Below are 15,839 nucleotides of genomic sequence, written 5' to 3'. Positions count from 1 at the left end.
AGCTTGAGTTTGAAGTTGGCAAGCTTGTGTATGTCAAGGTGTCATTGGGGAGAAGTGAAGTTGGCAACCTTTTAACAAGAAGGGCAAGCTTAGTCTAAGGTACGTTGAATATTTTTAAGTGAAGAAATGAGTGAGCCCATTGGCTAATAAAGTCGAATTGCCACCTAGTTTGGATGGAGTGACATATTTCATGTTTCACAATTGCTGAAGTCATACACAATCCATTGGACATCATAAGTTACGTGCTAACTTGACATATAAAGGGTTCCTATTGCAAATATTAGACCACAAAGAGCAACTGTTGAAGACAAAGGCTATTCCATTGGTCAAAGTCTTATGACAAAACCATTGAGTGAAAGAAGCTTTGTGGGAACTCGACTCGGATATGCAAAGCCGATATATCCACATCTATTTTAGTAAACCATATGTGTTACACTTTACATTGTTATTTAAGTATGCTTTATGATGTGTTAAGTGAATTCTTGGATGTTGTAAGCATACTTATATGTGTTAAGCATATAATTTTGTTACTAAGTAGCGGTGTCGCGGTTCTTCCTTCCTCAAACTATCTTGCATCGTCTGGTTGTCCCCCTATGGCTGTGCTCCACCCCCAGCAAGTGTGCTGTTCATGGATTTATCGTGGTTCTCAGATCTAGATATCTCAAAGTCAGATCAGTTACCATCGGTTCATCCTATGTTTCAACATGCCACACCATTATCTTCACGGGCCTCTCAACTTTTCATCGATGCCTCCACTATCTTGTTCTAGCCACCACGCGTCACCGCGTGGATCTCATGTGCTAGTGCGTGTCACACAGGCCACCGTGAGGTCTTCGAGCTGCTACCAGAAGCTCCTCTGCCAGTTTTCTATTGCCCCATTCTTTGCTCAAGCTGTTGCTTAGTGGGCTTTATTACTGTTTTTTTTTTTTTTTTTTTTTAAAAAAAAAAAAATTCCCTTGTATTTTTCTTTTCCTTTTGTTTTGCCGCTGCTGTTGTAATTTGCTGCTCGCTTGTTTTGTGGATTGCTGTCTCCCAACTTTTAGGTGTTTTGATCTTATCGTGAAGATTTTTGCATCCAAATTTGTGTTGATTTGTCTCTTTTCTACAGTCTCTTCATTGGACTATAACAGTGCATATTTAACTTCAAAGTTCTTCTGGTGATTGTTGCTGATTCTAATTAAAAGTTCAAATAGGTTCATCTTAATCAATACCTCATTTGCTTTTATAATCACCTTGTGCGGTCCTTTGAAATGATCAGATCATTTGTTTGACCCATTTCTTATTTCTTGTATTTATTTCTACAATATTTTGGTTTATATTAAATCTATTATTAAAAAGTCCATCTCATTTTTATTTTAAAGATCATCAGATCCCTCTTCTTTTTGTTGCATCCAGTAAAAATATCATCCGCATAATCATTTCCTTATTCAATATGATAACTCTTGGTACTAATTAAGCAATTCACTCTGGTCGTTGCTTGCCCTGTGTAGTAGGGGATTGTGAGAAAAAGCAAAAGCCAAAGGGGACACTTGTTAACAACTTTAAAAAAGTCGCGGAATTCGTGCGTGGGTTGCGTAAGCACATGCGTCTGCATGAGTCACGTCCTGCCTCAACAAGTCAACATCTACAGGATCACGTGGATCTCTATTCTACTTTTATCTAATTTAATGATTGTGTTTCTTCCTTCTTTTCACTCTTCAACCATTCCAACCACGGTACCATGCATGCTGACCATTGCGTAAGCACTTGCGTCTGCATCTCTCACCGTGCCTTCTCCGTTATTTCCTCCTCTTGCATTTTTATTTGAGGAGTACTAAATATTTAAATATATATATATTTTTTTTAAAAAAAATTAGTTTTCAAAATGATGTATCTCATTTTTTAAAATGATAGATCTCATCATATTCTAACACATCAAATTAAAACAAAATTCTAGAAAAAAAATATTTGAATAGCATTTCTCTTTTCGCTTTAAATCTCAAAATTTATCGAGCGGCACTAAGAGTGCTTACGATCATGAAACGACAATTGAATAGTGTCAAACATGAGTCTTAGTAGTATGAGTGGCTCGCCATTTATTAGAAACATCAATCTTTATATAACTTATTTTTATTTTTCTCTTTATTTTTTTAAATTTATTTATTTATTTATTTATTTTTTATTTTTATTTCATGCCTTTGAATCAAACGATAAATCATTCTATATCTAATAAGTTATTTAAAAAAAGTTTTAAAATACATTTTACAAATAATAATAAAAAAAAGTGCTCTAATTGACATATTAGATAAAAAAAAATATAATATAAATATTAAAATAAATTTAATTTAATTAATATTTAAATATAAAAAAAAGACTGCACTTGAATTTATTGTTTGAGAAATGATTGACATCTTAATATATATATATATATATATATATATATATATATATATATATATATATTTTTTTCTGGAATTTGGTTCCAACCTGTTGAGATTGTGATACATTTTTCAAAATGATAGATCTCATGGGATTGTGACACATCAGATTGGAACAAAATTTTAGAAAAAAATGTTTGAATGTCTAACATTCTTCTTGTCGCTTTAGGCTTCAAAATTTATCGAGCAGCGTGTGGAGTGCTTACAATCATGAAACGACCATCGACCTTTGGTTTATTCTAAAGAGGAAAGGCATTGAAAAATAGAGAAGCAGCATGTCTCAGAGCTTGTTTGGCAAACAACTCTCTCCCCCTCTATTTTTTCACTTCTTTTTAAAAAGTCAAATCAAAAACATTTTTTTTTTTCACTTTTTATATCACATTAATAAAATTTTTTTATTATTATCATCCAAATAAAAAAATTTATTATAAAATAAAACATTATCACTTTTCTATAAAACAATTCTAAACTTTTCATACTTTATATTATATCAATCATTTTTTATTACTATTCAAACAAATATTCCACAATTACAACTATTTGTCAAATGAATAATGATTTATTGTCATTTTTTTTTTTTATATAATTTTCACCATCTTACTTATGTGGCATATTTTTAGAACTTAAAAAGTAGTGAGAACTACGTTATCACATAGGCAAAATGATAAAAAATTGTAAAACATAGAAGCAATGTCAAACGAGCTCTCAATTCTTTAATCCTTATCTCCCCCGTCCTTAATTATAAAACACAACTCATTTCCTGTTCTTTCTCCAACACTTGGAATTCTTCGTCTTCCTCTTCCTCTGCGAAAAATGGGCGTATCACTACTTGCGATCTTCATTCTTCTGGTTACAATCCTTACGTTGGGGTGGAGGATTCTGAATTGGCTGTGGGTGACGCCCAAATACCTGGAGAGGCGGCTGAGAGAGCAAGGGCTTGCCGGCAATTCCTATCGCCTTCTCTTCGGAGACATGAAGGACAGCTCCCTCATGTCCAAGCAAGCAATTTCCAAACCCATCACTTTATCTGATGATATTTCGCCTCGTGTCGTCCCCTTCTTCCATCACACTGTCAAAACTTACGGTACGTCTACCAATTTTTGTGACAATTTTTTATTTTTTATTTTTTATTTTCTTGTTATATATATACGAATATTTAAAAATATATTTTTCCGAAACATGTTTTGTTGTTCATGTTTAGACCCCAATTATTGAAAAAAAGAAAAAAGAAAAAATTGAGGCTGATTTCCAATAGGTGGAACCGTGGAAGAGATGAGGCAGGCAGGTGGATCTTCTCTCGAACGCTCATTTCATTTATTTTTTAATATAATTGACAAATGACAAATGACTCTCTTCGGCCTTAAACTCCTCGGCTCAAAACCCTTCCAAGCAAATGCCTGCGAACACAAATTCCTTAAAAACTAGAAAAACTTTACGCATTCTGAGAAAGCCCATCGCCCAAGAGTCAAGAACTACATCCTTTTCATCTTCAATTCCAGCTCTGCGCACTCCCGTCCAAAACTGGTGCGCTCCTACGTAGCTTAATCCATGTTTCAGTTTTATTGTTTAATATCATGCTACTTGACAATTTTCGCTAATACCCATTTCGTCTTAACGGTTCGGTCCTCTGTTTGGTTCGTCGGAAAGCGTTTCCCGGAAAATTTACAGGTTTCGTATTCTTCTCTTTACGAAGATGGGAGTGGTAGGATCTTGTAGTTTAAATTACAGCACATTTACCGTAGAAAAAATAAAGGGTTCAGATTTAACTACGTGTTTTTTAACAGACTAGCACAACAGACATTTATCTTTTGTCAAAAGAGATTCTCCCTTTCTCAAACAGCGTCAACTCAAAGAACAGCTAAAAAAACGTCCGTCGTGCTACTCTATTAAAAAAATGTGGTTCCGAGCCCTTTATTTTTTTTTTCTACAGCAGATGTGCCGTAGTTTAAATTACAATACTGAATCCAGATCTGGAGGGGTGGTAAATAATTAGGCTAGCTAGGAAACAAAGCTTTTAAGCTAAAAAGTAGCTCTCTAGAAAAACTTTTTTCATAATAATTAAGTTAAGTTTTGTCATTATGGTAGGATGGAGTGAGAAGCTTTTACTTTTATCTCATAATTTTATTTTTATTTATTTATTTTTTTGTGTGGAATTGAAGGGGCCCCCTAAATCAGATCCTGATCACGGTGACATTTTTGACAAATTTTGATAGTTTGGGGATGTTAATAATACAAATTAAATGATTAAATTTATATTTTTTTACCAATTTAAGCTTTTGAAATAAGTTGTGATTTAAAATGGTATGAGAGTAAAGGTTTTGAGTTTGAACCCTATCTTTGTATTTATTTTTTATTTTATTAAATATTTTATGTGTTAGGTTTCACTTAATTATAAATTAAATGATTAAACTTATTTATTTTATGGGCGCTAAATTAACTGAGAGAACCTTAATAACTGGATGGTACTTCGAGAGGGTTAGTGAACATTTTTAATACTTTAGTGAATTTAATTTAATTTATATTGTATATATAAAGGGAATGCGAATGCGGTTATTAACGGCATTTGTATACTCTAAAACCGCATCCGCATATGCGAATATCAGGTAGTGATTAGGTGTAAATAGCGGATTCGGATGGTTATTATCTGTTTGCATTTTCACCCTTACCCTCGGCCTTGCTAAAAATTCCAACGTCATTTCGTTTGAAGTGTTAATCCTTAATTGCCATATTTAATTTAGGTGCTATAAAAAACGATATAAGTTTTTTATTTATTTATTTATTTATTTTTTTAGCAGTCTATATTAATTTTAAGTTTTTTAGAGAGAGATTAAATCTATAACATTGAAAAAAATTATAATAAATATAGTTTTATATGTTATATGGTTATGATTAGTGTATATATGTAGTTGTAGCTTTGATTATGTCGATGATGGTAAGGATATTGGATCTTCTTTTGAGCTTTCAAAACATATTTATGCAGGTAAGAATTGTTTTATGTGGTTCGGGCCAATACCGAGAGTGTTTATTATGGACCCGGAACAAATAAAAGATGTTTTAACAAAGACAGGTCCCTTTCGGAAGCCGCGTGTAAATCCACTTGTTAGGTTGCTATTATTGGGAGTCGTGGCCTACGAGGGTGAGAAATGGGCTAAACACAGAAAGATTATCAACCCTGCATTTCGTATCGAAAAGTTGAAGGTTAATTTATTTTAATTACTTTCATTTCTTTGTTTAAATCCTTTTGGATTCAATACTTGTGTCTAAAACTACGTTCTTGTTGTCCTCGTCCGTTTTGACGTAAAACATTTTTTTTTTAAAATAACTTTTAGAAAATTGTCCTGAAAGTCTTTTAATTTTGTCTTCGTGATAAATAAGGATAAATTGGTCCCTCCGTTCGGTTTTTCGTCAAATCATAAACGAAAAACTTACTGCTTATCATATTGTCCACGTAAGACCCATGAAAATGTGCATGTATATCCTGATACACGTTAGCCTCCCACATCGGCAATTATGTTAAAAAATATTATATAAAACATAAAAATAAAATAGAAAAGGAAATAACAAAACAAGTGATGCAGATCCACCACCCTCCACCCCACAAAGGGAGGCGGTGGAGGGTGGCTCCACCTTTGCACACCCTTGAGGGGTTGAAGATCCACCCCCAGCGCCCCTTCTATGAGGTGGGCATGGGTGGAGCTACACTCTATCTCCCTCTGAGGAGGTGGAGGGGTGGTGGTGAGGTGGATCTCCAACATTTTTTTATTTGTTGTCTCTTTTTCATTTTTTTTTTTTTTTTTTTTTTTTTGGGTATAATGGCTTACGTGGCAGGTTAACGTGGATTGGCATGCACGTGTCACATTTTCATTAGTCTGACATGGACAATATACACGATAATTGACACTTTCTCTGTTAAAGGTTGGATGGAAATTCTGATAGGAACCTATTTGTCATTAATTACAACTTTGGACTTTAATTGTCAAAATTAGAAATTCAGGTATTCATCTGTTTCATAGACAAAACTCAAAAACTTTTGATACAATTTCCCTAAATTATCTTTGAAAACCACATTAAGTTATTGAAAAATATAGATAAGCATTCTAAATGAGATTGTGTTTTACAAAGATGCAGGCTAACAAGATGCTATTTCCTGCTATCCCGATGTAGATTCTTATCTAAGACTTGTATCTTATGAGATTTAACATAAAGACATTTTAATGCCGAACTCCATAGCTAACTCTCAAACATCTTGCTAATTAAGCACATGTTTATGATGCAAAACTTTAGGGTGGCATTGTTCAAATTTTTTTTTATTGGAAATTGTTTGAATTTTGGTTGTTTGTGATTCCAAGGAATTACTATTATTTGATGCAATTGTGTTCCCTTGAATGTGGTCTTATAAATTGTACCTCCACATCAAACATCTGGTTAGTCTGTTTGGGTTTGCGGTTTCAAAATGTACGATTTAAAAAGCGATTTCAAAACGCAATCTTTAAACATATGGTTAAGCGTTTGATTAAATTTTCGTTTGGCTTTTAAAATCGCAGTTTAACATTTAAAATTGTGTTTTTAAAAGTGTAAGATTGCTTATGTATATCCAAAGCGGTGAATCAAAAAGAGAGTTGGGATTTCATTGAAGCACCCGAATGCTAACAGTTCTGTTTCCTTTATGATCGATCTTTTAAATCTTAATTTTACCTTGTGATTGCTGCAGGATATGTTACATGCATTTTATCAGAGTAGCAATGATATGATTAGCCAATGGGAGAGGTTGATTGGTGAAGAGGGGTCCTGTGAGTTAGATGTATGGCCTTATATTGAAAACCTGTCAGGTGATGTGATTTCTCGATCAGCATTTGGAAGTAGCTACACAGAAGGAAAAAGAATATTCCAACTCCAAAAAGAACAAGCCGAACTCGTTGTGAAAGCTTTACAATCTGTTTACATTCCAGGATGGAGGTAATTAATGTTTAAATTTTTCAAGTGCAGCTAGAAATCAGGTCAAGTTAGTATTTATTGAATTATGGTTAATTTAAGAAATAGTGTAAGCCTGCAAAAAACAAAGGAGTTGGGACAAGAAATGCAGCAAACTTTTTCTCCATCCACCTATTTCATTTCATTATTCTCAAGGTTTTAGTGAAGAGCAGATCTTATAGTTTATTTGAAAAGCATTTTATTTTCCTAACAACTGATCTCAAAGTAATGAGGAGTCACATTCTTATTTCCCTTCTTCGTGCTCACAATTTCTAAGATTTGTGTGTGTAGGTTTCTACCAACTAAACTGAACAAGAGGATGAAGGAAATTGCCAGAGAAGTAGGAACCTTGTTGAAGGAAATCATTGACAAACGAGAGAGGGAAAGGAAGGCAGGCAATGCTGCCAGTGATGATTTATTGGGTGTACTTTTGGAATCCAATTCTAGAGAACTTCAAGAATCTGGAAATGAAAAGAATGCTGCAATGAGTATTACAGATGTAATTGAGGAATGTAAGCTATTTTACTTTGCGGGGCAAGAGACCACCTCAGTTTTGCTTGTTTGGACAATGATTATGCTGAGCAAGTATCCAAATTGGCAAGTGCGTGCAAGAGAAGAGGTTTTGCAAGTCTTTGGCAAGAACAAACCCGACTTTGATGGGTTAAATCACCTTAAAGTTGTAAGTATTTCCTCAGGCTTAATTAAGATGCATGTTTCAATAATTTTTTTGTTATCTATCTAGTTGATTTATTCAGTTTCTGGACCTTCAAAATTGTGATTTAACATGTAATCATAAGACTTGGATATCTCTTAAATAATCTTTAGACAGACACCCCAGAAAGCACAACATGCCTAAACAAGTGTAACATGCTTAAGGTTTAAACTATTCCATGCTATACTATTTTAAATTTTCTACTCCAAAGATGTTTGTTTTTCTTAGCAAATGTTTAGCCTAGTTCTTTGTTGAGCTTAATGCTGTTTCAAAAGCTTAAGCTAATAGGAATGGAAGAATTTAATTATTTAATTTATATTCTATCAGTACTCTTTAATGTAAATATCTTTGACGAGAGAAGGTTGTCCATGGCACAGGTAACCATGATACTGCACGAGGTTCTGAGGTTCTACCCGCCAATAACTTGGATGAATCGATCAGTTGACGAGGAAACAAAGCTAGGAAATTTGACAATACCAGCTGGAGTGCTGATTGCTTTACCCACAATCCTTGTCCAACGTGATTGTGAACTTTGGGGAGACAATGCAAAGGAGTTCGACCCAGAGAGGTTTTCAGAAGGTGTTTCGAAGGCAACAAAGGGCCAACTATCATTTTTCCCGTTCGGAGGGGGTCCTCGGATATGCATTGGACAAAACTTTGCTATGATGGAAGCGAAAATGGCTATGACATTGATATTGCAGCACTTCTCATTTGAACTTTCTCCATCGTATACTCATGCACCTTTCAGAATTCTAACTCTTCAACCTCAATTTGGTGCTCACATTGTACTGCACAAACTCTAGCAACTCTTAATTTGTAAACCAAGATTTATTATTACTCCTCAGCTCGGTGCTCGAGTACTATTATAGCTTTATTGAAACTAGCTATAAAGCGCCGATGTTTTTTCATTGTATTATTAATATATTAGGCTTTGGCGTGCTATTAAATATTCGATATCCACACAAGCACGTGTACAAAATAGTAGATAATTTACAAATGAGATAAGAAAAGGTTGAGTTATTCGTTCAAAATGCTACATATATTTTACCAAGGACCATGTTTTTGAAGCTCAAAGTAAACCAAAATAGTAAAAAGGAGTGCATGCCTGAATATACTTGGAACGATCTCAATCAAGAATATTTAGTAAGAAATTTTTTTTTTAAAAAAAAAAGCTTGAACTTTGCATATAATCAGAAAATGCCTATATTTTTGTGCACTAAATGTAGAATTTAGAGATGAAATTATAAAGGGAATTAGTTAAATTGCTGGTTATATTACATTTGATGTAAGAATAAGAGGTTATTGGGGAATTATCATACCCCAAGCCCACGTGAGCTATGGTCAAAATGAACTTGAGTTGATATACTACGATTGTAATGGAGCGGTCGGATGGATAGTTGACTGGGTACAAGGCTCTATGTTCGGGGAGACCCACCAATCATCTCACTGGGCACACATTCTCAATAGCTGAAGATTGGCAGCTAGGCCAATGATGTCGCTTGCTCGATGGATGTGGAGATTCTGGAATCTCTAGTATTTATTAGAATCTCCAGCACTTATAAAGCCAAATACTCAACATGGTCAAATTTGGCTGAAAGGAAGGATAGATGTCAGGTCTAGCCACTGTTTATACTGTACCAAGTTACTATGCACCTCACATTGAATGGTTAGCAATCCCGAAAAATAGGGGATCCTCCATACATCAACTAATTCAAAGGGAAGTATAAATACACGATAAGACGAGCAGGTAAGAGGGGCTGAACATATACTCTTATTCACTTCTGATAGGAGTTCTCATTGACTTAGGCATCAAAAGAGGCTTGGTTGGCCAACTCTCAGCACGCCCTCGCTGTTTTGCAAGTCCTGGTTTAGCTGACCAATCGGGAGCGACTTTGTTGCACTAGTCTCCAGAAGACCAATCAAGAGCTAACACGTCACCATACCGAAAACTGTATCGACAGTTTGGCGCCGTCTATGGAAAAGTTTTGACGTTCTCTGCAAAAAGAAAAATCCGCGATGGTGATAATGCCCTCTGCGAACACCATAGAATGAACAACACTCACGATGACGCAAGAACTTCGAGTGATCCCCAAGCCACCATAGACCTCCTGAGTAGGAGAGTCGCACAACTAGAGAAGGATTTGGCTGAGAGAGATGTTGCCTTACAAAGGCCAGAGGAAAAAGTACGAACAATACCCAATTACGGAGGAGTTAGCAATAGTCAAGCTCGTGGGCGGGTTAGGGAAAAAGAGAACAAGGATGATTGTGGAGGAGTTGGAGATAGAAATGAAGACAAAGAAAGGGGCTCGAAAATCCTTGACCCTCGGAAAGAAAAGAAGTGAAAGGAGACGATCGCAAGGCTAGAGCAACGCTGTGATCTCCTAGCTAATGCAGTTCAGCAACGACATAAAGGGGAGGTTTCCTTAGTGGATAGCTTGTTCCAGAAAATGGCCTCACAGTTTGTAGATGAGGTAGCTGTCTACTGCCTTTAAGAGAAATTCAAACTTCCCGAAGTCCAGGTGTACGTCAAACTTGGAGATTCGATTGAGCACTTGGATGACTTCAGAGCTCACCTCGACCTACTCGGGTGTCAGACGAGGTTGCGTGCTGAGCCTTTCCCCTCACATTGTCGGGAAACGCTTGAGATTGGTTTCGAAATCTTCCGCCAAAGTCAATCTGTAACTTTGATGACTTCGAAAAGATGTTCCTGACTTAGATTATGGTCGAGATAGTGCGGAAAAAGCCTGTAGGGTCCTTGATGTCTTTATGACAAGGCCCCGAGGAGTCATTGAAGAGCTTTCTCATTTGCTTCAACCAAGAGAGGCTCGCCACCGAAGACGCTATAGAAGAGTTTGTTTACTGTGCCCTGTTCCTGGGTATCAATGGCGGATTTGGCTCGGAAACCACCTCGTAGTCTTTTATGAGTTCATGGAGAGAGCCGAGGAGTTCATAAATCAAGAGGAGATGCTCCGAGCATTTTTGGGTTTTGACCTAACCCGGGTGTCGAGTTTCGAGACAAATAAGAGGGATAATCCACATGAAGAGCTGGGTGATACAAAGTGCCCATTGGAATTCAGGATCGTGGTTGGATCACCCGTAGGACTCCGATTGAAGAGGTCCTTTTAGCGACGAAGACAAGCCCACTGCCCGAGGAGCCCCGAGGAATACCTGAGGTTCCACCGACCGGGAACCGATTTCATGCTGATTCCTCTAGATGGCAAGAACAAACTTGGGACTACCGAGATCGAGAAGAGCGTGACCAAATCCCAAGGCGTTGGGAAGTTCACGAGGATCGGAGATTCCCCAAAGACAAGTGGGAAAGGAGCCGAAGTTAGGCACGGCATGCAAGTCGAGAAAGACCCGTGAAGATTCCACGAGTCTAAGAACAACTGATGTGTTGGTCCAACTGGAGCTCAGAGTGATCCAAGCGACCAGCACCGAGAACGCATGGACAGAACACTCAAGGAAGTATTATATGTAATCCTTATGTACTTTGAACATGAGCAAACTTTTTTACTCAAAAAGTGCAGGTCCACTTTGAAAATAAATAATGACTTCTAATTAAACCAAGTGTGTGTGTTTGTGTGCAACAAGATATCTTAGATGGGGAATTTAAATAAGACAAGATATTTTTTACGATGTGAAAATTCTATGAAGAGAAAAAACCACCCCAGGGCAGCCAAATCCAGAAAATTCACTATCCAAAAACAAAGCTAGTTACAAGACACTCGTACTCACATGCCTTTATGCAGTAGTCATACCTTTAACTCTGACACGAAGCCCATCCTATACGCTTCCCAACCAAATCTTCCACCTGAAGTGTTTTTGATAGATTCCTTTACCTTAGGGCCGACCCCTAAGATAGACTTCATACGAACACTTGAGCACACACCAGCAACGGCTTGAGAGCTAGCAGATCTTCAATTCTCCCTAAACACCCTCTCAAAGTACTATGGAATTCACTATTGAATTCTGTACAAAATACAAGCCTAGGGCCCTCTATTTATAGCCTTACAGGAAGCCTAAAACTGCTGAGATTCAGGTTCTGGCTGTCGAGGGTCCAAAAGGAAGTTATCAACATCGGGACGATTTTCTGTAATATCCTTTCAGAAACAACGTAATTCTATCTTTATCAGGTTCACGTCCAGACAGATTGACCGAGCGTCCAAACGGTCTTCGCCAAACTCCTTTCCGTTTTCGAACGGAACTCTGGAATATTCTAAAATATTGGACATCGTCCGGATGCGTTGCCACATCGTCCGGACGACTTGTAGAGGCTTCCCAAATAGTGTTAACTTCTGAAATCCAATTCCATGTTGAACAATGATTGACTTAGCGTTCAGACGGTGTTGCTCTGACATCCGTACGTCTTCATCATTATCTGTAAGACACTGTGGGGCATTCGGAACCGGCTGTTCTGACTTGGAAATTGCATAGAATCTTCATGGACATCTTCTTAGAAACTTGTGACCATACACATGGCATGAAATGAGATACTGTCCATATTACTTGAAGACTCTGAATAGAACCGATAATCCTGTTAAAAAGCAACCTTTACATAAAGTGTTTTTGTCAACCAGAATGTTGCCAATATAGAATACTAACACACTTTTCCCTTGATTGATTGTTGTAGAGCATGTTCTGCTGGATGACAGCTTCTGAAGATATTCTCAAGAACGCCACCTTCCGCGGCTTGGAAAGGGGCTTGGACAAGCGGTTGCTTCCCGTGGATCAACTTCTCTAAGATGGATGGGGGGTAGTTGTAAAATTCTTCCCTCTCCAACAACATGGGGGTCCTCTTCGGTTAGGAGGTGGACAAGTCATATCGATGAACCCCAGACTTGGGTAGGAAAAAATTGCATAGAAGACTTCATCCACAGGATCTTCTAAGGAGAGACGAGGCAAAAGAAAGCTTGGGGAGGCCGAGAAGGAGATTTTGTTGTTTCCAGTAGTCGATTTAGGCTTAGGGTTACACGCAAGAGCCTTTGGCACCAACTTTTCCTACCCAGGCCTCCGTGCACGGGGTGTCCATCATTAGGAAGCTTGGGCAGGAGAAAGTTGTGTAGAAAACTCCATTTGCAGTATACTCAGAAAAAACTCGCTAGGAAAGAGTTTGACAAAACTGAAGGAAGAGAATGGTATTAATAGGGGGAAAGTCATTTATGCATTTGCAGGTTACAGGGCAATTGATGCACTGAGCATTTATACAAACGTAAGAATCGAAAGGCCGCCCATCAGTATTTCGGCCGTTGAGCTTTGCGTCAATGAGAAGAGCGCCTGTCATTAATACAGGTCCTCGATCCCATCGATTCGAGAATTGGACCGTCATCTACTTAAATTGCTTCAGAGGTAATTACGGCCGAGAGACTAATCCCCGGAGCGATCCAGTATGTAAATTCTCTTCACCTTAGATACTTAAGCTAAGATAATTGGGGGGTAACTGTTGGGGAACTATCATTCCCAAGCCCATGTGAGCTACAGTCAAACTGAACCCGAGCTAAGATACTATGGTAGTAATGGAGCGGTTTGATGGATAGTAGATTGGGTACAAGGATCTATGTCCGGGGAGACCTACCAATCATCTCACCAGGCACACATTCTCAATAGTCGAAGATTAGTGGCCGGGCTAAGGATGTTACCTGCTCGACGGATGTGGAGATTCTGGAATCTCTAGTATTTATTAGGATCTCCAACATTTATTGAGCCAAATACTCAATAGGGTCAAATCTGGCCGAAAGGAAGGATAGACATCAAGTCCAGCCACTGTTCATACTGTACCAAGTTACTGTGCACCTCACATCCGATGGTTAATAATCCCAGGAAAATAGGGGATCCCCCACACATCAACTACTTCAAAGGGAAGTATAAATACACAAGTAGACGAGCAAGTAAAAGGGGTTGAATATATACTCTTATTCACTTTTGATAAGAGCTCTCATTGACTTAGGCATTGGAGGGGGCTCGGCCGGCCAACCCCCGGCGTGCCCTTGCTGTTTTGTAGGTCCTTGTTTAGCCGACCAATCAGGAACGACTTCACCGCGCTAGTCTCAAGAAGACCAATTAAGAGCTGACATGTCACCATACAGGAAACTGTACCAACATGTTTTAATGCCTATGACCTTTGAATCAGAATGGAATAATGGAGGACATGTTAATCAATCAATCATTTCTAAGAATAACAAAAAGACAGTGAAGTAGTTGTTAGAGTTCAATCAATTATTTAGAAAGAGGGAAAGAAGGCTGATTGTAGTTATCATCATGTTATAGGTTATAATTTCCAGCACTCAAGTCATCTTGCTTCTTATAGATGACCTAATTTTGCTCTTAGTTTGAACACAACTTTTAGGGTTAATTACCCATTCCCCCCATGAATTACTACTCATTTACAAGTTGCCTCCGTGAAGCGACACATGCATGTCACACTCAGCCTCATTGAACTACCATTTTGTTACCAAAAAACTCAGTCGTTAGGGAATCTCATTAAGTTAGACAAATCTCCATCACATGTCATTTTTTAAAATTCTTGCTATTTTGCCCTCGTTATGAAGGGGCAAATTGATTGTTATAACCTTTTTTAACACGTTCCAACCTCAAAAATTATGTATATGTTGAAATTACATTTCTAACCTGAATTAAGCATTGAAATACACTTATTGACCCGAATTACTCTAATTAAAAGATTTTATAATCCCAACAAAAGAGTAAATAGTCATGTGTGTTCCTTAGTAAATGTCAATTGAATGAGACATGATACGTTTACAACTTCTATATAATTAACTCTAACAACTTCTTCTTCTTCTTCTTCTTTTTTTTTTAACTAACAATTGATTTTCTTTCCCTACATGTGGGTTCTACATATCCAATGGTTGATTAAACAAAAAAAAAAAATTGTTGGAGTAGCACAAGAGTTGTATAAAATTTGTAAATGTATCATATCTCCAATTGAATAACCCAAGGAGTAAAGTAAAAGTCAAATCCTGTTATCTTCTAGGACTCTAATCCTGGAATGACACTATGAGGCTGTGAGTGAAGGACGCTGCGGGAGACCCACGCTTGAAGTTTGAAACTCTATCAAGATCTGGTCTTTTGCATTGTCTATCATAAGTGTAATAACCTGAAGCATAAAAAAAAAAAAAAATACATTTATTTATGCGACAAATCGCACTTTATAAACCAACACCTATGTTTTAGTTAACATTAAAATAATTTCATTAAGTGCTACTAACCAAATTTTTCCCCAAAAACAACTTTGATATTTTCATCATTCTCCAAATCTGAACGTTCGAGCTGTCTTATCCCTAAATGTTCGAAGTATATCCCAAAGGTTCGGCTATGCGTGAAAAGCATTGTTAACTTTCAAGCTACATTAGTCATTCTTATCCACCCCACGTCTAAAATTAGAGAGAAGCCAATCTTTGAGAGTTAATTTGTCGTTTCAGTCTTTGCTTAAATGCAAGTTTTGAATGTTTAAGAAGCACACTTGCTAGCATTGTAGACCGCTACTTATTACAATTCTGTTTTTATATATGACTAGCTCATAACCCGCATTGACGCGCTGGATTTTTCATTATAATTTAATTTCAAAACTTATATCACAACATATCCTAGAAGTTTAAGAGGATAAGAATGAATGAATTTAATAATTTAATTTTACGTATTAAGTTTTGAGAATAATATCCAGATTAAGAACACATCCTAACATAGGTAATCAAGATCGAAAACGTAACATTATCAGGTTT

The 15,839-nt window shown here is 37.0% G+C and overlaps 1 protein-coding gene across 1 annotated transcript; it reads left to right on the top strand.

The window, feature by feature from the left end:
* Positions 1 to 3,172: 3,172 nt before the first annotated feature.
* Positions 3,173 to 9,047, top strand: LOC133875058 (cytochrome P450 CYP72A219-like). The gene is made up of 5 exons (XM_062313047.1): positions 3,173 to 3,501; positions 5,398 to 5,615; positions 7,129 to 7,373; positions 7,680 to 8,067; positions 8,478 to 9,047. The coding sequence occupies exons 1-5, from the start codon at positions 3,231 to 3,233 to the stop codon at positions 8,901 to 8,903; spliced, it is 1,548 nt and encodes a 515-aa protein (XP_062169031.1). The 5' UTR covers positions 3,173 to 3,230; the 3' UTR covers positions 8,904 to 9,047.
* Positions 9,048 to 15,839: the final 6,792 nt, after the last annotated feature.

The sequence above is a fragment of the Alnus glutinosa genome, chromosome 8 (genome assembly GCF_958979055.1).
Source record: "Alnus glutinosa chromosome 8, dhAlnGlut1.1, whole genome shotgun sequence".
Lineage (NCBI taxonomy): Eukaryota > Viridiplantae > Streptophyta > Magnoliopsida > Fagales > Betulaceae > Alnus > Alnus glutinosa.
Note: the sequence above shows the minus strand (reverse complement) of the source record. Positions and strands in the feature narration are given on the sequence as shown.